This window comes from Zonotrichia leucophrys, chromosome 1A (assembly GCF_028769735.1).
Source record: "Zonotrichia leucophrys gambelii isolate GWCS_2022_RI chromosome 1A, RI_Zleu_2.0, whole genome shotgun sequence".
NCBI classification, from domain to species: domain Eukaryota; kingdom Metazoa; phylum Chordata; class Aves; order Passeriformes; family Passerellidae; genus Zonotrichia; species Zonotrichia leucophrys.
Window position 1 is genome coordinate 57,490,724 of NC_088170.1, and position 27,565 is coordinate 57,518,288.

A 27,565-nucleotide genomic window follows, 5' to 3' on the forward strand; every position below is an offset into this window, starting at 1 on the left:
CCTCCCCTTTGCAGCCACAGCTATGCTGAGTGACCCTGAGTGAAGGCTTCAGGTGGAAAATGTGCATGTGGGATTTGGTGGCAGCTGGATGGGGACACAGGGTCTCAGCAGCCTCAGCTGTGGAAATGGTTTTGAGAAGGAAAAGCTGCAGGGCTGGGAAGGCTGAAAATGCCACATGTTAAGAAGGGCAGCATGTGCCAGCAGAGCAGGGCTTGGCTCACCCTGCTCCTGACCCTGCTCCTGTGCCTTGTCACCATGCACAAACTGGTGAGAACAGCTGAGAACAGAGCTGGCCATGGAAATGGGGACTAATTCTCTCTATATATGCAGTTTTGATAGATTAGGCAATTAACAGAGTGCACTGCAGCACTCAAGAAGTGTAAAAAAAAAAAGACTAAGCCTATGAATCTGAGTCCTGGGGAAAAAACCTCTGTTTTTTAGAGAGATATTTAGATCTTGAATCAGCTGCATCCTCAGCCCAGTGCTGCCTTCTGAGTTTGCCCCCCTCTGCCCAGGACAGCTTGGCACTGTCCCCTGACACCACACAGTGGTGAGGCACAGACACCATGGACACTGTGTCCCCACACTCACCCTTCACTAACCATCCTCCACACCTTATGCCCTTCCTTCCCCCAGCCTCTGCTCAGGATTTGCTTTGTGTTTTTCCCTGCTCATGTTGCCATGGCAACCTGATCCAGTCTCAATTCCACACATCACCTTGATTATGAAGTTTAGCTAATCCAGCCCCCTCTGCCCTCAAACTGCTCATGGATCTCACACCACCTCCCTGACAGGCCCCCAAACTCTCCCTGTTCTTCAGGCATGGATCTTCCCCACCTCTCCAGCCCCTTTCTCCACCTTTAATGATTTGTAAGTAACTCTCTTTCCAGTGGGGATGGACACCAGTGATTCACTGCTTTTGTGAAAGGGGGGGAGCCTTTGTTTTCCCTTCTCACACCTGAGTCCCCTCAAGGCATGTGCACCCTTGACATCCGTGCACTGCAGCTTCCACGCTCCTTAACTGAGCACAACTCCTGCATCTTTGTAAGGATCTGTGTGTTCTGATCTGAAGAATGATCCACAGAACAGGGCTGCTTTGGAAGCCTTTCATTTCCCTGCCATTTTCTACCTGCAATAAAAGGCACCTAAGTCCCCCCTGAGTGGTGCTGGTGTTAATGTGTTACGAGACTGCGGGCAGGTCACTTTGGATGTGCGCTTCTCTTTCTTCCTTCACACAATACATCTCACTGCTCTGTGTATGACCCCCTGCTTTTCTGTTTGGCATTAAGGATTCTATCTGAGCTTTTATGGGATATCACAGCCCCCAAAATCAGAGTGTGCTAGCTAAGGCAAAGATTTCACACATCAGAAAAACAGATGGATCCCTGTATCCTCTTGAAACCCAGATCCCAATATCTCCTATAAAAGTATCCAACCAAATTAAACTCACACAGCCCTCCAGATTTTTCTGTCAAAATCAACATGCAGAAAATATTCCTGGTAGTTCTGGAGTTAACTCTCAAAAGGCAAAAGCTTTCTAAACTTCAGGACTATGCAGACCTTCCCAATCACACACTGCAGGTATGGGGAGGTAACGCATGATAAACAAGGGAGTGAGAACCTGCCCTGGAGACCAGCTAACAAACAGCCCCAGGCTGAGACTGTGGAACTGCTGATGCCAGTGTGTGTGACTGGTGCCCGCAGAGCTCAGCTGGTTGCTTGATGGGCTGAATGTGTTGGACTGTCCATCAGGAGAAGAGCTGAGATGCCATTCATTTTGGGTCCAGTGGAGGTGAAACTGCAGCAGCTGAAGCACCCAAGTATGTTTGTGCAGGGAGCTCTGTGGGGGTGAGGGGTGAACTGGAGGGACACCAGCTCAAGGGACAACGGGCAGCAGGCCCCGTCAACCAGTCCAGGTGACCACTGAGATCAGAAAAAGGGACTTTTTTTTTTTAAGCTTACCTTTAAGTTCCCCACTTACCTCCCACAAACTGTAGGAGCCTTGAAAGAAGCACTTAGTGCCTTGCACAAAGCAAAGGCCACACAGCACTCTATGGGTGACTTCAGTTCAGATGGAGCATCACCCAGTCCTGATCCTGAAAATGCTCACAAAGGTTTGGAGCAAGTACTGTAACTGCCTCCATTTCAGTTCACACAAGGGAGAATGCATTTGGCAAAAATCAATTCATAAGTAGTTGTTTTGTAATAGTAGCTGGAGCATAGACAAATGGTAGAAGGCAAAAAAAATCAGTGTTTTACAGCAGAGTCACCAGATTTTCATTATCCCACAAAGCTGCCATGTAGTTTTGGTGACAAGTAATATGAACTGCAGTCACTCATCACCTTTAAAAGCACTATCAGCCAGAAACCCAGAAACAGAAGGTGTCAGTGCACAGAGCTGAGCTGCCCTGCTCCCCTCTTGGAGATATGCACTGCCACAGATACAGGATTGCCAGGCAGGCTCCCACTGCCAGCTTCTCCCACTGGCTGTGATCTCTCTGCATCCTGGACCAAAAGGCTGCAGCTCTGTCAGAGCCAGCTCTGGATCTCACCAGGATTCAGCTGTGGAACCTGTGCTGGGTGGATGTAACAGAACCATCTTCCATTTGTTCTCCTGGGTGCAATTCCTCTGTCACACTGGGGAGTGCAGCCAGGGCAGCCCCAGCACAGCACAGTCACGGTCATGCTGCTTTGTTTTAGCCATCAAACTGATTCCAGCAATTTTCTTAATAAAACACACAGAATTAGGACAGTTCCTCATTAGAAAACAGTAACCCCTGCTCTTTTCCCAGTCCATAACCAAGTCTGACAGAGTAAATTGCTGTAAGGAAATGAGTCTGTTTGGGCAGAGGACATTGCAAACCCATGGTGGGACATTGGGACAGTTGGCAGCTCTGCATAGCTGCATTCAGCCCTTCACACAAATCCTCCTGAAAGGAAGAGACACTTACCTGGTGTTACAGAATTATTCTCTGATTTGAAAAGCATCATCTTAAGATCATATCCAAAGCTAATCTTACCCTTCCCTTATTTCAGGCAAACCCATGGCCTATCTGAGCTCATTTTGCTGAGCAATGTGAAGCTGCCACTCTAAAAGGTGACCCGAATACTCAAACAAATGAAACCTTGACAAAAATTCTGTAATTAAGTATCTCACCTTTTATTTTGTTCATTTACACTTCTGGCACTGACAATTCTTTGAAGATATTTATTTTTATGTAAAGACAAAACTTCATTAAAGCAATCATAAGTCAATTAAATAATTTTACATCACTTAAGTTTCAGAAAATGTACAACACTTTCATACATTATAGGCTTGACCGGTTGGAAATGGAAATGGCACATTTTCAACATGGTTAAGAAATTACTTGGACAACCCAGCAAATTGTTTTGCCAGAACCTGTTTTGTACTGAATACCATAACCCGTGCCCAGGGATTACAGTGTGCCTGATGGCACCATGTGCACATTATTCAGCATGGAATTATTACCATCAGCTTGGTCCCCAGTAATGTCTCAGATATTCTAGATGGCATTTGTCCCACCCAGATCCAGTTAACCATTTTGCAGAGGAGTGAGATTCACAATGGAAAGCAGAGACATGACTCGTGCCACTTCCCAGGGACGTCCTGGACCAGCAGGACACTGAGCACATGGAGAATATCAAGCACATGGATAATCCCATCAGTTTCCCAGGGACTGCTGGAACACTGGAAATCAAACAGATGGCAGGCGTGCTCTGGGCAGGGCCTGCAGTGTAACCCAGCACCATGAGACCACCTCGTTTCACACCTGCTGAGCATCCGTGAAGTTTCTGCTGCAGAAGTCACGATGATGGTCATACATTCAGTCCTCTCCAAAGTCTGTGTAATGTTTAAGGCAGCAAGAGAAATTTGCCTTTATTTTAACGCTTCAGAAACAGATGGTTCCTTTAGAAATAGGTGGACAATATTCATAATTCATCAGTATGCTCCTTATTTATATAAATGTCATGGAAGGCCAAAGCAAATTCTGACAACATTTTTCTCAACAAAATCAAGGAGATTAACTGAACTGGAGTTGAAGCTTTAAAATTACATGTGCCAGATCATTCACATGTAACATACTGTCTGGGGACAATGTGAAAAAGCAGGGATTTAGATGAAGTCTGTATTGTTGAGGCCTGACTCTTGTCAAACTTCCCCTGGCATGAGTGACTCTACTGAAGCCAACGAGTGAGCACCTCTGATGAGAGGTGTAAGATTAAAAACATGCCACGGTTCACACTAACAGGTCATTGTGGCTAAAGTATATTCTCATATACAGAACTCTGCAACACTATTAACATCCATTTACAAAACACTACAGTGATGGTTATTGTCACATAAAAAACTCCTTCTCTATATGAAAACATACACAAAATAGATAAGAACTGCCTTTTTTTTTCAGACTTTTAAAATCTATATATAGTTGCCTTTGAGGAATTTTAACCCCCAGTATCACAAACAACAATATTTCTTTAACAATGTTCACCTAGAATTTTACTGTGCTGACATTTGAAACACTGCCACAATCTAGACCACTGTGGATTATGCTTAACTGTACTGTACACAAGGTGATGAAGATTGATAGAAAACCACTAAGATTTTTGCACAAAAGTATGACTTGTTAAAATCCAGAGAACAATTGAGTCACTTTATAGGCAGCAGCTACATGTAAGCTGTAAATGTTACCCGCAATAAAAACACATTTTGCCATAAAGCACATATTGTGGCATTATCTGCTTCTGGCCTGGTACACAAAGCTTGATTCTCTTCCCAATGCAGAGGAATGGGTTTGGTTAGCTTCATTCTCTCACATAAAAGTGCACAGATATCTTACTCTTTAAAGTGCTTTGCAGAACCGTCTCTTCTGCCTTGATTTCTACCCCGAGATCATTCTCTGCTGTAAAGATTCTGCCTCTTCTGCAGTAGTGATGTTCATCCAACAAAGCCAACAGTGCAAGTTAAATTTCAAAATGACCATGTTAGAAGAGCATCACCAAGAAGTAGAAAGCTGGGTAAGAAGTGGAGAAGTACAGGGTCTGTCTTTCCCTTGCCCACTGAATGCCTGTGGGACTGCATGGCCTAAGGCAAGACCCTTGCTTCGGGCCTGCAGCAGCCCCTGAAGGTCAAAACTTCTCCCCAGTGCTCAGCCCAAGTGACTAAGAATGGCAAAAGAGATTTCACCAAGGAAAAAAGCACAACTTTGCCAATTCCACTGCCACGTCCTCACCTCCCAGCAGGCATGGGAGAGCAACACTAGAGTGCTTCTCCTCCTGACAGCCCCTCCATTCCTATCCACAGGGCCAAGCACAGTCCCTCACCCCATGAGGGAGACAAGCAGAGACTGCTCCTGCTGGCTACAACACCCATCTCTACTGAAACTTGACTTTGTGGTACCTTTGGTGCATCATTTCCTTCTTCTCCCCTCCCAACCCTAACTCCTACACAAGTGAAATGTGGCATTATCAACCCATCCCTAAATGAGTTGTGTTGGTTTGTGTTGGAGCAATGGTCCTTTGTGATTCACCCTTTCTTGCCCCACCATTTCTGCCAGCGTTGTCACTGCACCTCCTAGGGAAACGTCCACAAGAGAGACCAACCCAAGGTGCCCACACAGCAATGGAACTCCAGCCCCCAAATGGCTCCTGGGCCTTGCTTTTACTCTCTCTATTTTCAAAACAGGTTTGGTTCTCTTGTTAAAAGATTATTTTGATCAACAAAGTGACGAGGGGAAGAAAAAAGTGCCAAATTATCTCAAATTACTCAGCATGGTGAACAAAATACTAAAGGCAAATTACCATGAAATTAATTTTAAAATATTAAAAATGCAGCAAGACTTGTTTCTTTTATATCTAGTGTTAGCTCACAACATGGAGAGTTGGTGGATAATTCAGAATTAAAATATCTCAAATTGTTGTGTATAATCAACATGCCCAACTCTACCAGCAGTATTACTTTAACACTCCTGATGCACAGAATACCTGAATTAAGTGTGCAGTCCTCGTGAAGAAACAATTTCACATTTTCTGCAAAAAGCTTTCAATAAAAGAATATTGTGCTTAGACATATTATTTATGCTACTTCATAAATGAAATTTTGTAATAAGAAATTACTCAGTTACACTGTATTTTTATTCTTTTATCTGGAATGTTACTAAGTCTACCTTTAGCAAAAATCTCTTAAAACTTAAAATACTCATAAATATAAAAAATATTTGCAAAATAGAAACATATTTCTAATTTTCTTCATAAACTCTAAATGGTCACAGATTCTAAAAATAAAACCCTACAGCATAAGATTAATTTGAAGTATCTGATCTCATTTTTAATACACATGATGCTTGGTTCAGTGTTTGTAAGGTATGGAATGCTTTCTTGGTGTGAAGAAACCCTTAAAGGAAGACTTTAAACCCTGCTCTCTGTAGGCACAGAACAGGGAGGGACAATAAAGAAGCCAATGTATTTTGTACCCTCATGGCCAGCAGCAGTGAGGAATAAATGCATGTTTCAATTGCTGTGTCTTGGGAGAAAGGACAGGGGATACAAACCTTCAGGAAAGTGTTTTCAGTAAGTTTAACTGTTTTCTCTTGTGTTGAGAAAATGAGCCCAGCGCTGTACGCGACCGAGCGCCCTTTGGGAAGGTCCATGGAACAAGGCTGGCAGAGAGGGATGGTTCTTCTGCTGCTAAAAAGCCCCAGCACTGCCTGCAAAACAGAAGAGGCTGCTGACCCCGTGACAGTGACCTTTCCAGGGATTTCACTTCAGTTCTGGCCAATCCCTGCACCTTCCCTCTCCCTGTGACACAAGAGAGGTCAGCGCTGGCACAGGGCTGGCACTGGGACCTGGCTCCCACTCCAGACACCCCAAGCAAGGGAATGTTCACAGGTGTGAAGGTGAATGTGGGCTTGTGCTTTTTGGGGCTGTCAAAACTCTAAGTCCCCATCCCCAGAAGCCAGAAAATACCCACTTAAACCACTTAAACTGTGTAAGCACAGATTGGCTGTTACACACCTATTCAAACACTGCTCTAGGTAACAAAACTGCTTCCTATTCGGGTCTTCAAACACCACTTTTTGGTTTCAGAAATAAGTTCATTTCTCCTTGAAACCATTTTGTTATTCTCTCTGTGCCAAGTATCTAATTTTCCCATTTCAGGTACTGCACCTTCAGTGAAGGCTTCTAAGAGGTGACAGCCAAAGGGAGAAATCCCACAGCAGGGGCATTTGTAGGGAGGTCTGAGGACCTCAGCATTTGCAATAGACAGATCTGGAGATCTCAGCATTTTCTACAGCTGGTGCTTTCAAGCATAAAAATATTGTGCGCTTAAAAGGGAGGCAAGATGGAAGGCATGAGAATCCAGCCCTCTCACCACACAGGAGACGTGCAAGGTCGAGCTGCTCTTTGCAAAGATTCATTTGAAATTCCCTCTGTCTGCTATGTTTTTCCCTTTTAGCTCCAATCAAGTCACAGGAGGATTCCTTAAAATGTTTTCTTTCCAAAAATATTTCCCTGATTAAGAAAAAAGAAAAAAAAAAAAAAGAAAAATCCCCACAAAATACACCCAATCCCTGAAGGTCAATGATTGGAGAATAAGAACTCCCCCCACAGAAGATTAGATAACATAATGTCAGACTTCTTTACAACAACAAAACCCCATGTTATCCAATAAAAATAATTTAGTAACCAAAGTCCAGGCTTGGTTTTGATAGCAACCCAACATTAAAAACATTTTTCAACCCAAGAAAAACCCATAAACCAAATCTATAAAAGCTAATGAACCTAATGACTTCTTTAATCTTTACACAATGAAAAATAAATGTATTTTTTACCAAATAAATGGGTGTCAGCCCACAGGCAGAGGAATTTTCCCACATTCTTTCATGAAGCAAATGTTCCAAAGATAAGAATTTGAATTGTTGATGCTTTCAAACTCATATCTTTGAAGACTTAAAGCAGTGAGGACAGGACAAAGAAAAAAACAAATAATATTTTTATGTAGCTGCATAAAATTCAATTTGCCAAGGCAAGCAATCACAGCAGGTGAATAAAATACCATTCATATTTTCATTACCATGCTAAAGGCAGCCAAGTTAGTTTTGTGCCTGACATTTTCTTGACAAGCTTGCAATGCTTCGGTAAGGCAATTAATATGAGATGCAGGCTTCTGCCCATGGCTAATATTTCTCTTTAGATCCAGCAAGACAGCAATTGATTATGGAAATCTGAAGAAAAATGTGCTGGGAGTCATTTAGTCGGCACATATGGAGATAAACTGAAGGCAATAATCATTCACAAGCAAAAGGCGCAGGAGGGATGACCACTGTGCATTGGGCAGCACAAACCCTCTCCCCTCCTTCTCTTTCTTTTACCTAATGGTATTTTAATGGTTCAAAATTAGGCACAAACCAATATTCTCACATGCTAAAAAGGAAAACAAACATTTATTTTTTTTTAAAATGAAGCCTCTATGTTGTACCTAGCAATATATACCAGTACATTGTACGTGTGGCCACGTACTGAGCTCTGTTTTCCTGCTGTCAGTAATCAATTTTGGCAGTTTTTCTTACAAACATCAACTCCCAACTGCAGCATGTACTCAGGAGCAGCAGTGGGTGGATAACCAGGTGTAGCACAGGCACACACCACCCTAGAGAACCCCCATCCAGGTGAGTATGGCTCTCTACTTGCTAGCTTAAATAAATAGGGAAATTCTCTCTCTTTGGGTAAATTTGGGAAATGTCCCTCTGATGGATACAGCAGGTATTTGTATTTTCCCAATCAGTTAAACCTTTTAAATGGTCACTATTACAGCAGCTTATGCATTCATCCTTTGTCATACTGCACAGCAGAGCTTCTTCCTTGGCTCCTATGGGATGGGGATCCAACAGCTGTCAGCTGCTTTCTTATCAGCCAAGTGATTTTTTAGGTTTTGTCAGCATTGGAGATAAGGACAGCTCCTGACCATCTAGGATAGCCTTCTGTATTCATCTGGTACAGTGCACCCTACTAAACCTCTGGGGATGGAGCAGTGTCACACACACTTGGTAAAGTCACATAACTGTGGAATTCAATTTCTTTTGGAAGCCATTGCTTTCAGTTATCAAGAAAACGCTAGCATATTGAATTTCCTCCTAAATGGAGCATTTTTGAACATGAAGGCATTTTAAAATACACAGTAGAAAGGAGAACCAGACCAGAAGCAGGGCAGTGAGGTCATCAGAGAGCTGCTTTTCCCCCAGAAGGCTTTTAAATGATTAAATACATCAGCAGCTGAAAATTATTCCACATCAGAAGCATCATTGTCAGAAAGATGGTAATTACTTCCCTTCACCCGAATATACTCGATGTACCTCCCTTCATCAGAATCTGACATACCACATGTACATAGCCTGTTTTCAAACAGAGATTCAATTTCCTCCAGTTTTTTCCCTTTAGTCTCAGGAAGGCAGCCATAGATGAAAACCAGTCCCAAGGCAGCAAAGCCTGCGTAGAGGAAGAAGGCTCCTGCAATGTGAAACCATTGTCACAGTCAGGTACAGAGGTCCCCACCCCGCCTCTGTGCCAGGGCAGGGGAGGGGCAGAAGCAGCAGGCACAGCACACTTTGCTTTTACACAGCAGAGTGAGAAAGCAAAGGCTGGAGAGGCAGAGTTACAACAATGAGCTGTGGGTGTAGGAGAAGGACTCTTTACTGCCTCATTCCTCATCAGAGTAAACTGACAAAGGCAATTCCAATTCATGTGAAAGATTATTCACATCCTTTCTGGGCAAGTCACTCTGCTCTTAAAATAAACAGCAATTAGACAATCACATGCCCAAATTAAAAAAAAAAAAAAAAGCAGATGTGAAAGGAAAGAGCTTTCTTAGTTTGTCTTGACAGTGAAGGACACATTAAGAGAAGTCCTCAAAATCAAAAGCTCTAGCAGAAGAAATGAGTCAGAATTAGAATAATGTTTGTGGCTTTCACACCTAATTATTATTTAAAAGTGCTTTGTGGTGGCAATTAATATTGAGAAAGAGCTTGTTCCTGCCCACAATCCACCCTACCTAGAGGGGCAGAGCAGGTAGTAAAGGACCAACAAACATTTAGGTTGGTACACTGATGGCTCAAAGGAATAACAAGCAGAGCTGAAAGGCTCTGCACTAGTAGGGATGTGAAGGTCACATCAGCTCCTTGGCAGATTAATGTGATTTAAATGACTTGTACCTGAGTGGCTGAGCAGTAACCTGACAAACACTCCACAGGGTCCCACAGACAGCACTTATCAACAGCTGCATTTCTGCAAGGACCATCTGATACTGGCCTTGGATGTCACCATAAAGTGGAAAACTGCAGATGCTGTCACCTTAAGTGGGAGTCAGCATTATTTCACTAAATCAAAAGTGGTTTTTTTCCACCTTCTCTGTTTTAATCAACTATCTGGGTTCTCAGTTAAGGACAAAAATAAATGCTTCTTATGAAACCCAGACCAATCTCCATGTTCCAAGCAGATCTGTAGTCATGAAACCACAGTGGGTTGAGAACACTGCTTTGACACTTCACAGCAAAACCAGTGGAGGGACCCAGAATCCAGAGAAAATCTCTGTGCCAATGGCAGTGCTGCAGACATGGACAGAACTGTGACTTACCATAGTATGTCAGGTATTCAGCTGTATGCAGAAATGTCAGTGACACGAGCACATTGAAAACCCAGTTGACTCCAGAAGAACATGCATTTCCTGTGCTTCTGGCCCAAAGTGGATAAATTTCAGAATTGACAGTCCAGGGCATAGGACCCATCCCTAAGAATCAGGAATAAAAAGATCAATCTGACTTTAATGGCTGGACTCAAAAATAAATTTGTCATGCAGCTTCACTATTTGACATTTTAAACTTATATGCAAAACCAAGTATTTTCTTACCAGGTGCAAAGAAAACCAAATACAAAATAAGGCCCAGAAGTGCTGTCCAAGAGTACGGAGTGGGGCAGAAATTGTATGCCCAAAATAAATCTTCCTTTTTGAATATGGATTCATTTGAACACCTGAAAATCAACAAAACTCCTTTTTATTAAAGAATTTTCAGGGCACTAGTTGACATTGCAATATAAACACGGCAAGTAATGTACAAGGTCTTTGAGCAAGGTTCAAGAAACGTAGTTTTTTCTCAAGCCTGGTCTTAGGAAGAGTAATCAGCAGAACATCCCTGAGTTTAAACACTTACCTATTTACAGATGTCCTTCAAACAACCAGTCATTACTACAAAAAATGATGATACCAAAGCCATCAAGACCAATTCACAGGAATATCACACAGTGCAAAATGAACTGCAGCAGCAGGATTTGAGATAAAGATGTTGCACACAAGGATTTAAGGTCAGATGGAAGTTAGTCCTTACATCACTGCTCAACCAACTACATGTGGCACACTTCAGGAGTAATCAGCCATGTCTGTGGAGGATGCCAAGGTCAAGTGAAGCTATAAAGAAAAGAGGTGTGTATTTTCCTTCCCACACAGTGAAACAGTTTAAGAGAACGTAGTGCTTGTAATTAGCTACTAAAAGAAAATACGTCTCCATTCCAAGGACCATGTGGGAATTCCATATTTCAAGGAACAGGTATAAGATCAGGTATTTCCTTCTGACTGTCAACAATATTTTAACAGCATACTCACAACTTTATTTTTGTTTAAATTTTTTTTAAATTAACATTTGTTTAAAAGAGTAACTCATAAATGTAACTAGTGAAACTTTTCAGCTGCCACCACTTCAATTGCTAGAGATTAAAAACCCCATACTTTTGGAACAGAGGACTTAAAGAGACACTACTCTTTCATATGCAAAGAAGAAATTACAGAGAACTGAATATCTGCCTGAGTTATGATTTCCAGATCAGTTGAGCACTTATGTGAAGTATGTGACCCTCTTGACAGTAGGGAAACCAGAATGAAGATGCCTGCAACAGGCAATAGGTGGGCAACAAGTTGTGGATGGTGGTGTAACAGGCACCCTGCAATACTTCAGAGTTGAGCAGCAATGTGCCAAGCAGATTGGGGATGGGCATCCCCCCAGCACTCCTGGGGAAGAAATCTTCCCTTTGTCATCATTGATGAAAGGACAACATTTAAAGCAGGATATCATGGTGAAGTCGCAGACCCAATTTCAGGACAGCTGGAAATCCAAAGCTCCAAAATATTTAAAAGAGAGAGGTTAACACTACAAATACTGGAAAAATGCGTGTCTGAAACCTTGGTTGTTGCAGTGTGTTGCAATTTCCTAGTTTAGACTTCCCAGTCCCTTCCCAGGTGTGGCAATACCTCTCCCTTCGCCCTCCCCCTCGCCCCCTTGCTGAGTGAGTTCTGTCAATCAGGCTTAACATTCCAGCAAGGCCTTGTGTGGTTGGTCAAGTTCAAAGGATGCCCTTCAGGCCTGGGGGTCATTGGCCTGTCCAGGTGTCCCTTGTCCCCTGAGACCCTCCTCCTCCCACCTGGTTGGTGCTCACCTGTCCCTGGGCTTAAATTCAGCCAGGACCATGTGCTTGGTGTTCTGTTGGAGCTGTTACCAGGATTCAGACATTCTGTGACCATGGAATAAACTCTGGATATAAACCCTCCGACGGAATCTGCTCCCTTTTTCTCTCCACCATTGCCTGAAGCCTTCCCACCTGAGGTAAACTGGGTTTCTACAAGCCTGGGTTTGTTTCAGTGCCCAGCTGCAACCTCCAGCCAGCCAAAGGTGTCTCTGAGGTGAAATACCACAGTTGCTGCCTTTGGCCCAGCAGCAAGGGTCAGACGAGCCCAGGCCAAATCTTCGTGGTAATACTGGGATCATATTCCAATACTTGGTAAAACCCTAATGCTTTCTTAATGGCAGTAACCTGTAAGATTTACAGTTCCACTTTGCACTGGAGCATCACCTGATCAAGTGGAGAAATGCTGAGCCCTTAGTTTGGGGTTGGCAATGCAGCCAGTGCTGCCAGTGCACCTTCCCACCCTTCCACAGCTCTGCCCTGCTGAGTTCCCCTGGAAAGGCCATCTTATCCAGGGCATTGATTCGTTTTCACTCCTGAGGTGGAAAGCACAGAAAACAGATCAGCTGAACTCCCTCCCCAAGACACATCCTCTGTGCCTGGGCGCAGACTGGCCCACTGCAGACACAGGAGTGCTCAGTTTCACACTGCTGCAACATCATCACTTCTGCTTCTTTTGCTGTTACACAAATTTCATTTGCAGGTGTTTGTAATGAATACAAGTTGATGAGCACTTTTAAGCATCTTGATGCTGAGATGAATTTCTCCATTCTGCCCAGATTGGCAGCTCTGCAGAGAGGTTTCTCTCAAACAAAACTGTAAACAAAGACATACTTGGCTTATTATCCTGCATCCACCTCCATGAGCACAAACCAACATGCTGATTCACACAGACACCACTGCAGGCAGATCAGTGTGTTTCCTTCCCCTGCCATCTTTCCCCAGTTGTGTCCTGCTTCTGACAGATTGGAACACAAATGATACAAGGGAAAACCAGATGTCTCCAAAGCCTCCTGTGACTGAGCTACTCATCTATTCTCCACTGTCTGCCCCTAACAGAGAGGAAATTGTGTTGCTAAAAAAGCAGATTCAGTGCAATGAAATGGGAAAAACAGCACTTGAGACCAGATTAAATAGAAACATGGCAGTAATAAACTGTGCTTTGCTTATCCTTCAGTTGTAAACCAGCATGGTACACATAGTAAAGGCAAAGACATCTGCATTTGCTGGCATCTTGCAGTGCTGGGAATGTTAAAAAAAATAACACTTCAAGGCTGGAGATTTGTTCAAGCTCTATTACTGTGATAATTCTACTATTGCACCATTGTTTATATAGGACCTATTATTTTGCTGAAGAACATACTTATAATTAGCATACAGTTTATTACCAGAGAAAATTTTGAATTTTATCCAACATGAAGGGAGCATATATGATGGAAGCAGAGGAGCAGCTACCCATCCCTTCATAAACTGAAATACAGAAGAAAATCAAAGAATCATAGAATGGTGTGATCTGAAAGGGACCTGAAAGATCATCAAGTTCCAACCTGCACCTTCCCTGGGCAGGGACACCTTTCACTAGACCAGGTTACTCTGTGCCCTATCTGAAGTGTTCCCTGAACACTTCCAGGGATGGGGCATGCACGGTTTCTCTGGGCAGCCTCTTCCACAGCCTGGTAACATCCCTGTTGATGGTGGCCAAGAAGGCCAATGGCATCTTGAATACTGGGGTCAGGAATACTGTGGCCAGCAGGAGCAGGGCAGTTATCACCCCACTATACCCAGCACTGTAGTGCACCTTGAATCCTGTGTTCAGTGCTGGGATCACTTTAAAGAGGGCATTGAGGTGCTGGAGCATGTCCAGCTGTTGCAATGTGTTCTGTTAGTTTGTTTAATTGCTCCCCCATTTTCTGTATTGCTCCCCCATTTTCTGTAATGGTTCTGCCCTCCCAGTTTTTCCTGCCTTAGCTTTGTCAGTTATTATGTTCCCATGGCAACTCCCACCATGGTATTGTCTGTCATTTGGTTACCTTGGTTACTCCCGCCACAGTTATGTCAATCCTTGCGGTTATATGATTTCCCCTCCCCTGTGTTTCCTTATATGTGAATTTGTTCTCCTCCCTGGGCCCTGTCAATCACTCCCCACTCCTCCAGAGCAGGGGGAGTGATTGACAGGGCCCAGGGGGGAGAACAAATTCACATATTCCTGCCAGAATCTTCTGTGCTTAGGGAGACTTGATTGGCTGTGGCTCTGGGGCCCCTCCTTTACATTGTTTCTACTGGGTTTTTCCTCATGTCAGTTATCCTAAGTTCACTCCCCTACCTTCCCCTAGTGGTCCTCTGTAAACCCCTCCCTGAGATCCCTCCTCCCCTTTACAACCCTGTTGCACCTTTTGTTGGGGGCACTCGCTGGTAGATACGTTAGATTCAACACCTGGGTGTCTGTCATTCCTGGGTTCTACAATAAATCTGACAAGTCCCCAGTGAGTGTCCGGACTCTTTACTCTCGTTGGCCAGCAGCGATTCCGTCCGCTGTGAGCGCAGCCTGAAGCCTTCTGACACCGAGGGGTGCTCACACATTGCAGCTGGGTGTTGGCCGCCCTCCTGCCAGCCGGACACCTGACTTTGAGGCCACACCTCACTGCATCCAGCCAAGGGCAACAAGGGTCATGAATGGTTTAGGAAACAGATCTTATGAGTAATGGTTGAGGGAGCTGGGTTTGTTCAGTCTTGAGGAGCGCCAGGGGGCATCTCATTGCTGTCTCCAGCTACCCAAAAAGAGATTGCAATTAGATGAGGGCTGGACTCCTCTACAGTGACTGAAGTAAGAGGCCCAGGGGAAATGGCCTTAAGCTGAGTCAGGGGAGATTAAGGTTAGATTGTAGAAGTAATTTTTTCCCTGTTAGAGTGCTCAGGCATTGGAATGGGTTGTCCAGAGAGTGTTGGAGTCACCATCCCTGGAGATGTTTAAGAGGCTGATGTGTTCTAATGGTTACAAGGGTAGTTCTGGGCTGGTCAGACTTGATCTTAAAGGGTTCTTCCAACCTTGATGATTCAATGGCTCTAGAAGGTTCCCATGGGCCCAGCTGTCAGGCCTGTGCAGGCCCCTCTGGATGGCATCCCTTCCCTCCAGCATGCTCACAGCAGCACAGAGCTTGGTGCAAACAGGTGAGGGCACACTCAATCCCACTGTCTCTGTCATCAGCAAAGATCCTAAACAGCACCAGCTCCAGTGCTGACCCCTGAAGAGTGCCACTTGTCACTGGTGCCACTTGGCCATTGAACTGCTGACTGTGACACTTTGAGTGACCACCCAGGCAATTCCCTGTAAATGTACAAGAGAAATGATGCAGTCACGTCCTGGTGCAGAGTTTGTATGTACCAACATGCTGGGCAACAGTCACATTGGTACAGCCAGTGAGGACACACCACATCATAGCCTCTGAAACTACTGCCAGACCAAAAACATGAAAATGCTACACTGAAAACCTTTACTGTGATTTTTTTTCAGCTAAATGTTTTCTGCAGGCTACTTGAGATGTACATCAGTTCTAATTAACGAAAGCCTGAACTACCAACAGTTGATGCAAAAAATTCAACTGACTGAAAATAGATGAGATTGGTAGATTTTCAAATTACAAGCATTATGTGGTCAGTTTCAAAATCACAGAATCCACTTTCTATCAGATATGGTCTGAAGCTCAAAAGAACTAAAGCTTTGCTCCCCATCTCCTTAAATTACCTTCCTGTGGTACATAAAAAAAGGTAAGAAAAGAGCCAGTGTGGGGAATCTAAAATATTATTGGTAATTACAGGAGGATGAAACAGGATAAAAACCACTTCCCTTGATGATCATTGTAAATTTTTGTAATACCTGAGCAATTTTGGCTGTGCAATAATTCTGAAGCACAACACTGAAAACCCCAGTGTGAGAAATGGCTGGGCAAGACACAGCACAAGACAGACACCAATTTGATTTTCTTCTCAAATATTCATTAATTTTTGCTTTGCTGTGCAATGAGGACTGTCTAGCCCTAAAGATGCAGGTTTTGCTTGGATTAATTGTTTCATTGTAAACAGTTAATATATTTTTAATATGAAAGTTGCTGACTTCTCATTGTCTTTTAAGCCTTTCAGAAGCATCTTAAATGGATTTAGATCAAAAATCTTAAAAGGTCAAAGTTCAAATGAAATCAGACAAAGGAAATTATTTTTGAAGAAAAACATTAATGTGATCGTCCATCTCTGTAAAATGCTTGTTAGAACAAGCATATTTCAAAATTACACATTCTGCTCTGAGATAGACTTTGACATCAGGTGCTGATGGCGCACAAAGATTTTATAGTTAATTCACAGTTTCACTAATCCCCCAGTTCTTTGTTCTAACACAAGTAAAACTACTTAAGGACTGCTCTTATGCCAGCCTTTTGTGCCTGGGTTATCAGGATGATGATAATCTACAATTTGCCAATTTAAGTCTCAAGTGTAAAACAAATATATTTGATTTTTTACGGTCTCCTGTGTAGAGTGCTGACTTTCATATCATGGCAATCCACTGAAGAATATAAATTTATGCCAAGTTCACTGATCATGTTTTCATCTGAAGTCTGTCATGGAAATAACAGGGGACAAAAAAGAGACATAATTTAGAGTAGCTGCTGTTTGGATGGAGGAAGGTTTTGGTGGATGATGCTTGGGAACAACTAAGATTATTTATCCACAATCAATTACTTATCCTGTAGAAGAATCTGAATCTCAACATTTGGATTAGTTCTCATAAGTTCAAGCCCCTCCTCTTGTGCTAAAGATATTTAATTGTCTGAACAAACCCCCAGCTACCTTAGAGGGCAGAATTTAGCAAGGTACCAGATGAACTGTGTAATAACTCAGTGGTAGTCAGACACATAACTAAGGAGAGCTCTGGAAACCACCTCTACCCTGTCCATCAAGTGGCCTCCCAAACTCACCCATGTACATCCAAAATAGTCACATTAGCACAACCCATAGAAACCAGTTAAACCATGAGCAATAATTTCACTATAAATCAGCATATTCTGCTTTAAGGAAAAATCCTTGCTCCTTTTTTATACACGTGGTAAGACGCTGTCTAAAGCATCAAGTGAACTGCAACTCAACCTGACAGATTACTTTAAACCTGACTAATGTTAGAATCAATAATTTCTAAGCTTTCCCACAGTTCCATAGCTACTGTGGTCTATGCCTCAGAAGCTCCACACCTCTCTGGAGAAGTTTGCATTGATCACTTTGACTTTATAGTTTACACAGAGAAATAATTCATCCATTAAACCAGATGTTAGCTAAAATTTACAGATGAAGATTCTTACACCAGATGACAGCAACTGAAAAACAAAAAAAAAACCCTAAAAATCCCTAAACCAAAACAAAACAAAAAAAAAACAAAACCAAAATCCCAGACAACCAGAAAAGAACAAACAGATACAGACTTGAAAATCTCTTGCCATAAAACTTCATGGGATTTAGCTAGACATTGCTTAACCTTCATTGCATAAAATACAGAGTTTTGGGACACTTATTGATGCCTTTTGCTATAACTGGCAAAGAGTTCTAAAAATACTAGTAGGTGTTTCAAAAACCTGGAAAAATAGTTTAGTTCACAGCAGAGAAAGCAAATTGCACCTCAGTAGATGACTGGTGCATCTGTATATGACGGAAAAAGTCTTTATCACACTGACCCTCCCTGCTACAGGATCTATCCTTTACTTGATGATCTTAAGAGCCTTTTCCAATCTAAATGATTCCATGATTCTCAGTCTTGTCAAAACACACACCTGCAAAAGACTTAGCACTCTGTTCTGGTTTACCTCTGTCCTGGCTACCTGATCACAGATTAACATAATTTTAAAATATTATTATTTATTTATGTAAGAATCTTTAAGTTTGAATTCAAACACTTTGACAAGCTGAGAAATTCCAGCTTTTCAAATGCTTCTGAATTTGCCTGATAAATAGACTGCTGGAGCTGTTATTCAGTCTGAGTAGACTGAGCAACAGCCTGGAAACAGAACCAGTTGTTCCCCGTGAGAAATAGTTGCTCAAAATTAATCACATCAAAGGGGTTCTGAACTGTTTGCTGATCTGGACATTTCAGTACTTTTGTAACCACCTATCAGTGGATTCTGAAGTGTGGACAGCACAGTTGTTGTGTCTGCTGCCAAAGGGAGAAACTCAGCTGTGTGACAGTGCCAGGTGGACACTCCTGAGTGTGGTGTTGTGAGGTCCCCAGACGAGGTGAGAGATGAGAATTTGACTCCAAGTTCTCAGAAGGCTGATTTATTTTATGATATGATATGAAAATGACATCCTAAACCTATACTAAACTACAGAGAAAGGATACAGACAGAAGGCTAGCAAAGAAATGATAATGAAAGCTCAGGACTGACTCCTCAGAGTTTGACAGAGCTGGCTGTGATTGGCCATTAATTAAAAACAATTCACATGCTGGGTCAACAATTCTCCAAATCACATTCCAAAGCAGCGAAACATGGAGAAGCTGAGGCTTCTCATCTTGCCAGGAGAAGAAATCCTGGCAAACGGATTTTTCATAAAATATCACGGTGACACCTGTGGGGCTGAGCAAGCAGCTTTGGTGGGATTAGATAACTCTCATCTCCCAGTGAAAGTTGCTCAGATTGGGATTTGCCTCAGACTTCTTTTATCCTATCCAGGCACCTTGCAAGTCCCTGTGGCTACCTCCAAGCTGTCAGCTACAATTCCCCACTCTGCTGTCACACCCCAAGGGTTTCAGGCTTCATTCTTCATCATATCTGCCAGGAGGGGAGAGAGACAAATCTGCTACTGCCAGAACTCTGTCCAACAGGCTTCCCCATCATCTTTAGTGCACTGCTTACCTTGGGAAATGGACTCAAACCAGGAAAATGCAGAATCATGTTTACCCAGTGTTAAAGCCCAACCATTTCAGATCTCACAGCAGCTGACAGTGCTCTCAAAAACTGGAGCAGAAATAAATACACACCAGATTTTTGTTATAGGAGACAAAATTACTTTCATTGCATTATACAGAGATTGACTTGTTTTTCTTCCCAAGCTTTCTCCTCCTCTTCCAAAGTATTAGATGGTCACAAAAAGTGTCCAGAAACATCTGATGTCTCTGTGCTCTGCAGTGTCCTTTCCTAGTTCTAATTCTGATTCTGACTGGACACACTTGGTTAACCCCAGCAAAAATTAGAATTAATTAGTAATAATTAAATTGTATGATTTTGTAATCATAAATAATTCAAATGTTATATTAATAGCACAGGAACTTGTGAGAGGTCATGCAACTATGAAACATAATCAACTGTTCATTTAACAAATACCTAGTCATAAGTACAGAATTTTAATGGACAGGATTCCAATTAAAAGCTGATCAAAATGCAAAAACTTAATTAGTTTTGAGCATAAGCATCTTAGCTGAATGCCACTGTCCTTCATGCATTTCTGCCTGTGATCGTTTCAGCTACTTCAATCACCAGATATCAGGTCACAGTGTCTTCATGAGAAGACACAGGAATATATTTTTTGCAACTTGAAACATAATTCTGTGTATTTACAAGCTAAAATAATAAAGCCTATGAAAAAGCAACAATAGAAGAGTGAACCATTTCAGGTAAGGCTCAGAAGGCAACAGCAGGTAATGTAAGATTTCTGCCCTTTTCCCCCTGTCAAGGACACTCTCCAATGGTTTACAGAAAACTTACATCTGTGTACTTTAAAGACTGAAATCTTCAGTAACTTTTCCTGGTTTTTCATATGTAGAATACACTGATTCAAAAAATTAAAATTAATCACAGTGTTTCACAACCACTAAACTGTCTGACAGTTCTTACTGAAATATTCTTAGTATGCAAATACATCTTATATTTGTCCCTTCAGCATTTCCTGTTGCTAAGGTTTGTGGCTCTACAAGAAAATGTGCCCAGTGGTCCACTGGGATCTCGCCTCTCATCACAAAACTTTTAATTGTTCATGTCCTTGAACAACCTTACTAACCCTAAATCTTTTATTCTCTTTCAAGACAAGTTCTACTATTTCTTGTGGCTTCCAAACTAATGATGTGCATGAGAACCCAAACTTTATAAATGCTTTATAAAAGGTGGGCTCCAGCAGAGTGCCCTCAGTAAGTCATGAAGCCTCCCAGATTCCAGTGCTGTTTTTAAAAACTCTCAGCCAATCCTCAAAATATGAAAGATCCATTATGAGATAAAGAAACAGCTTAGTTCAGTCCTAATTCTCCTACTGAAAGACTCCAGTTAAATGCTGCAGTTCCCACTTTTTCTTTCTTTCAGGTATTATCAATTCTTGAAGAACTTCCCAGAGGTGCAGATCAACAAAGAATGTTTAGAAATTTGATTAAATATGATGGAAGTGATAGTACCCAACATTTTGAAGCCTTTGCTATGATCAATAGGTACTTTAGTATGAAAGTAATATAAAAAAAAAGATAAGAAAGCCACTGCATTCTACCAGATGGAGTGGAAAAAACTCCATGATCTGGTAAAGACCCACAATTTGTGTCCTACAACACTTTTATACTCATGTGCAGGTCTGGATGGAGATGTGATGTGTGTGATGGGGCTGTGGCCCCCTTGCACACAGAGTGGCCAGTGGGACATGAGAATTCCTGCTCCCACCACCTTGGTGGCTGCCACAAAAGCTCCATTAAATTGTGTTCACTGCAATCAAGTACAAACTGAAAAGAAAACATCTCATGCCACAGTAAGGGCACAGACACATGGCATACTCTTGTAAGAAATGACATCTGGGAATATTTAACTGCTTGTGGAGTAGATGCCATTTCACAGATTTAAAATATAAGCACAAAGCTGTCTCTGCATGACAAGCAGCAAAAATGTATCACAGGGACATTCTGGAAACAGAATGAGCTATTATTTCCCTCTTGGCAGCCATCATGGTTGAGAAACACTTGTGGACTCCCTGTGACCCCAGAATGGGCTTTAAAGATTGTTTAGTGGCTTTTCTGTGGTTATACAGAAATAGTTCCCTTTTGGAACAATCCATTTCAGCAGTGAGCACGCACATCCAGTCTGGCTTCATCCAGTCACTGCCAGCTTCCCCTGCTTCTCTGAAAGGAGGGAGTGCTCATTAATGATTTGGCCATTTCTTCTGAAAGGCAAACCCTTGGTGAATTTCAGAGATAAGCACGAACAGGGAAGAGTCCATCAGTCACCTTGGGGGCTGCCAGAGCTAACTTGTGCTGCCTGAGGCTTTCTAGCAAAATCCAGACAGATTTAGTCACTCTATTCCTGCCTACAGGCAGGCAGGCTTCATTCTTTTGGAGCTCTTTCAGGACAAAATTGCTTATAAATGTAGGAGATTCAAGTACATTTTGTTAAAGACAGACTGGCATTAAGATCCACGACAGACTGGCTCAGTGAGAATCTCACTTGTGTGCAGACCCCTCTCTGCACCTCAGTGCTCCTGGTGTCCCCCTGAGCTGCAGCTGCTCTGCTGCTCCTGTGCTTTGGTGGGAGTTCTGGGTCATCCCTGCTCTGACATCTTGGAGAGCTTATGGATGGAGCACCAGACTGCAACCAAACTACTGACAGAACTGGGGAAATAGAAGAACTTCTAGCTCTTCTTTCCAGATTTAAAAGCATTTAGTCTCTCTGATTGCAGCATGGACACACAATAATAAAATAACTGAAACAAACTGGTCTGAAGATCATGATATCAAATGCAGCACTTTGGAATTTCATGCAGGCTTACCATAAAAAAAATATCCACCTGATGTTTAATCTCATTTGTTATTTCACCTGACTTTACATTTCATTTTCTTAATAAATATAATTTCCAAAGTTCTTTTGGCTATAACAGAAATATCAACCAGCTGCCTAATCACTGCAGAAATATCAGTCCTCCCAGGTGTTGCCTCTTTTGAATGCTGAATAAAGACAGATAGCTCCAATGAATACTTGGTGGGAAGGGCTAAGTGTGGGGCTCAATAATAATAAGTATCAACATTTTAATGTTAACTGAACAAATATTAACAGACCAGCATGCAAGAGCTGCTGGCCTGGCATAAGAAAGTCTATTCTCTAAAACACAGGTAAAGACCAGCTGCAAAGGAAAAAGGGAATATTTTCTATTCCATTAGTCAAGGAACTACAAGACAGCTCAAGGTTACAATTTTAGACATCTGAAGTTGATTTAAACAAATTCCATCCAGACTTCCTATTCTTATAAATTAAAGTAACCTTTATTGATGCTTGTGCTGTCCACCATGTGCCAGTGGTAGTGTCAAGGGAATGTCATAATGTCAAAAGCATCCCTTGAGTTACAATTGTCAAAAGCATTTCCAAGACTGTGGTAATCAAAGACCAAAGAAATCAAGGTGGTTGCTGTAACTGTAATCAAGGTAGCTCAGAAAAATTCACCTTCCAAATGAAATAGATTCTATATTACAATTTTTTTTCTTTTCTGAATGCTTCCAAACACTTTAGGAAACAATAAAGAGAAAAATATGGATTGTTTTAACTACCCCAAAGTTTTAGACATACAGAGGCACCGTAAAACCTGTACTTTCATGTTGAAACCTGGTACGTAAAGTTAGCAAGGTATGGGAAGATTTTATAGTTCAATTGAAAAAAACAAAGCAAATCCCATCCAAACCCCAAACTCAAACCACAGATGGGACACAGTGACACAATTCCAGCACAACCTGGGTCTGCTCTGTGTCTCAGGCACACTGCTGAGGCTTACAGATAATTTATTGCTTATTCCAGGCAGCAGACCCTGTACCTCCCAGCCAAAGCAGCACAGTGCAGGAAGAATTTTCCATAGTGCTTTAATACCTTAGAACCTCAGTTAACCTCATATTTCAATGGGAGCTGAAGAGAGAATAAAGTATCAATCCTATGGAAATTTTTACTGAAACAAAAGGAAAGGAGGGGGGAGACTTTCTAAATTTGCTTTTCTTCTTGAATTTGAGACAAAATACCACATAAGGACAAGGAGTTTAAAATACAGATCAATATTACATGCATTAGCATGTCTTTTTAGCACGTCCCTGCTCTGTTTAATTTCTAGTTATTGACATACATATAAAGTTTATATTTCAACAGTTCTAACAATAACATTTTGATGACCACAACCTTCCATCTGAGTACTGAACTGTGACACTCATTTTCTGTAACAGCAATTTACACACAAACATTACATTTCCACTACTGCTAGTAAGTGTTTGCCATCACAACTGAAATCTAACCAGACAATACTTGAGATATTGCATTCACTGTTTTAAATAGATGATGGAACATTATTTCTTAAGCAGAGCTTTTCCCCGATTCCAGTAGGTGGCAATAGCTCTGCCCTAAAGAGCTCAGAGAAATCTGTTGCAGAAGGGGAATGAAGCACTGCATCCCCACCCATCCCTGCTGTACCACGGAGGCTCTGAATTAAATCACCCAACAGAGCTCTCCAAAGAAGATTCCTCTGCTGTCAGCCCTAAAATTCACTGCAAATCATTAATGTTGTAACTGAAAATGGAGCCCTAAGGCTCTAAGAACACTTAAAACGAGATAATTATTTCATGCCTGATTTTGAGAGCGAGCACTTAACATAGAGTGCTGCTCTGCCTTGACTTGTGCACACAGGTGGAATACCCATGCCTAATCTAATGAATTTTATAAAATATATATATGGTAAGTGGTTTCATTATCTCTGGTTTATGAAATTTATGAAGTTTGGGTACCAAAGTCTTAATTGTTATATGCAATTCAACTGTCTGGGATGTGACTGTTGAAGAACTTGGCAGAAATCAAAGCAATCATCTATCTTTCATGGCCTCTGACATCTAAAAAGAGTTTGACATAAGTGCTTTTTAACAATAGCTATTTTTCCAAGAAAATGTGCTAAATGGGAACACACCCCACCTGAATCACAGGTCTGAAGAACTCAATAACCATGCAGAACCTCAAACTTACTATTATCTCTGCAAAGCTAATTGACAGCTGTGGAAAGCTGCAGGACAAAAGGAATTCTGTGCATCCTGCAAAGAGGAAGAAATGCTCAAAGTGCTGCTCTTGAGAAGTAAGACCTGCCACCTCCTAGCCTGTACCAACCAAAGAGCTGAGTTAAAGTAAGGTCACAACTTTAAATCAAAGGAATCAATAATTCCAGTTCATCTTGTGCCAGGAGGGATTGATGTTACTGCCTCCATTCAAAGGAAATGAACCACACATGCAAACAGCACATGCAGTCATTTCTATGACTTACACTAATCAAACATGTTGAGTTATTCAGCAGCCCTACTGCAGAAATGTGTTGATTTATTTTCCCTCAAAAGCAAAAACAAACAAACAAACAAAAACCTCTAAAAACTTAATTCTTTTAAGAAGGGAAGATACAAAAATTTTACTGAATCCTATGTTGTGATTATTGAAGAATTAGTATGGAACAAAGGTATGTAAGATGTGGATTAGGGATGCTGTTAAAGGTATAAGCTGCTGTATGGAGGTTTGGATTTGGCTCTGTTGAATGGTCTTTATCAGTAATAATCCTCTACCACATGGGTCTTTCCAAAATATTTTCCACCCTCCAAACAGAGAAAACTTAATTTTAGTAAATCCATCTCACAGTGTAAAAGCCTAAAGGAATCTACTGAGACAGTCTTCACAAATTATTTTTCTATAAATTCAAACTTCAGAGTCAATAAGCAAATAAATGTGAAAAACAGCTATTGGAAATTCTCTCAGATAAAAAATCCACATGCTCCCAAACATGAGCCAGTTCCCTTTCCTGGGCTCCAAGGCAGGAGGGGAAATGCCATCGGTGGCAGCAGCAGCTCCCTCTGTGCCCCTCTGGGATGGGCAGAGCAGGGCTGAGCTCTGCCCTGCTCAGCACGGCCCCAGCAGGGACACACGGACAGCTCTGTCTGTCTGTCCCTAGCAGGATGAGCAGCTGGAAAAGCCAATTAGCAGCAGCTCCTGTGGGCAGTAAAAGACTCTCTAATGTACATTTCATAAGGGAGAGAGAAAAGCTGCAGGAATTATCCTCACACTCCAAGCACACTGATGGGAGACTGACAATTCTCTCGTACACACTGGCAATTTTTTCTCCTTTCCTTTCCCATCTCCTTTGTCAGCCAGGAGCAAACATGCTTTTTAAACAGGGAACAAGAGTATTTTCCTTTTAGCTCCCCTTCAGCTGGCCAGAGAATGAATGAAAAAAACTGAAGGCTTGCTTCTTAAGCAGATGTATATTTAAATTTTGAACACCCTATATCTTCTTCTTTGGACCACTTTTAAAATGAAAAACACTGACTCAAATATTTTTTTATTTAAATAATGCAATTTTTTCCAGGCAGCAGCATTTGATAGATAATGTTTTAGCTCGAGGGCCACTTTTGTTTTTATATTCCAATTACCTCAATGCTTGCATCTGAAGTAGTTGTACCAAGTAACCCAAATCGCAGTTGGCATCCCCCACCAGAATGCCTTTTAACCAATAACCTGGAGTAAGATCCAGAGGCAGGTTTAGCAGCAAAGTGCAATAAAAAGGAATGGGTAAAGAACAAATGTACAGACAGTGTTTCAAACTAACCAGCCCTGCTTTAAAATCCTATTTTGTGCTCGGTGTCTCCAACAAATAAATTCTGTCTTCAGTATAAAAACTAAACATTTCCCATTCAGAACACATTCACTTCATAACAGGGCTTTTCAAACATCCAGAATTTGCCACTGGTTGAGTAGAAATATCATGCTAGAGCTATTAATAGTAATTCCTAAGCAATTATCTGAAAGAAATGTAAACAGTTTCAGTTTAGATTATTGTGTTGCTCTGGTCACTATTTTCGACCTAAAATGCAGCTACAATATACAAAGTACTTTATTTGTACAGGCATTAAATTAAAATATAATTATGTTGTAACAATAGCTAAAAAAATGACTTCCCTCTTTAGTAAGTTAATCAGTCAAAAAAAAAGACAAGATTATCTTCTATTAAAGTTACAATAAAATTCCACCCTCAATTAAGTAATTACACCCTTACAGTATTTCAGCACATATATAGATTCCACCATCTTTATATATGCTTTAAAGGAGCTTATTATGGTTTTCAGCTCCAGCATGAAATAATTTCCTTTTAAAATAATTTTAAAGTGTGATGTCTTAAAGATTTGAGCAGGAAGAGTGGCTGAAAGGATCTGAACATTAAAATTCCACTTATTTTACTACCTACTCCTGCATCACCAATAAGACAGGCTCATCAAGGATTAAGGACACAGTATTCTATATTAATTTATTCTTCTATTCTTCCCCTTTGCTCTTACCAGATAGCAGAAATGGCTACAAAATACGCCTATGAGATTTCTCAAGTTCCTCTTCCACATCCCTTTTACAAATCACACTGGTACACGCAACCATTAGACTGTGATTACATGTCTGATAACCTCCTCCCAGGAAAGACCTCGTGCCTTGGAGTTTGGCTGACAAAGACTGTAATCACTTTCAGATCTTCTTTTAATTTCTGTTTTCACACAACTCACTAATATATATTAGATATTATTGTGCTGAAGTACATTCTCCAAATCCAACAGGACAAACAGGATTGCACCCTGGCACACAGCTGCTCCAGGTTTTCATACTTACTAGCACTGGGGAAGATATTCCGAATACAGTCCTGCATCTATCTTGATTTTCTTTTCTGAACAATACTGAGGCAGAGAGGGGGCGTTTTATATTCTGGTTCCTACTGAAGTTATGAATATTTCAATTTAGCCAACATTTACCATATCAAGAGATTTCTCTAAGACTGCTAGTTATAATCCCAACTCTCCTGAGTGCTGCCAACATACATGCAGATGTGAATATTCTCTTGATCCTGCTACTTTCCGGAATCCTTTACTCCCTCTACTATTGTTTTTTACATGGTAAATATGAGAACCATAATCCTATGTATAATCTTCATCCATTGATCTGACTACTTGGTAAGAGAAAGTTTATCTTCTAAATACTGCTGAGTTAAGCATAAATTTTCAATG

The 27,565-nt window shown here is 41.6% G+C and overlaps 1 protein-coding gene across 1 annotated transcript in view; it reads right to left on the reverse strand.

Moving 5' to 3' along the window:
- Positions 1-3,136: 3,136 nt before the first annotated feature.
- Positions 3,137-27,565, reverse strand: part of SLC2A13 (solute carrier family 2 member 13) — a 146,384-nt gene continuing 121,955 nt past the window's right edge. Inside the window, exons 8-10 of the mRNA XM_064702818.1 lie at positions 10,922-11,043; positions 10,649-10,801; positions 3,137-9,525 (exon numbers count right to left, since the gene is read on the reverse strand). Coding sequence (XP_064558888.1) covers positions 9,299-9,525; positions 10,649-10,801; positions 10,922-11,043 — 502 coding nt within the window. The 3' untranslated portion in view covers positions 3,137-9,298. The remainder of the gene's footprint in view (positions 9,526-10,648; positions 10,802-10,921; positions 11,044-27,565) is intronic.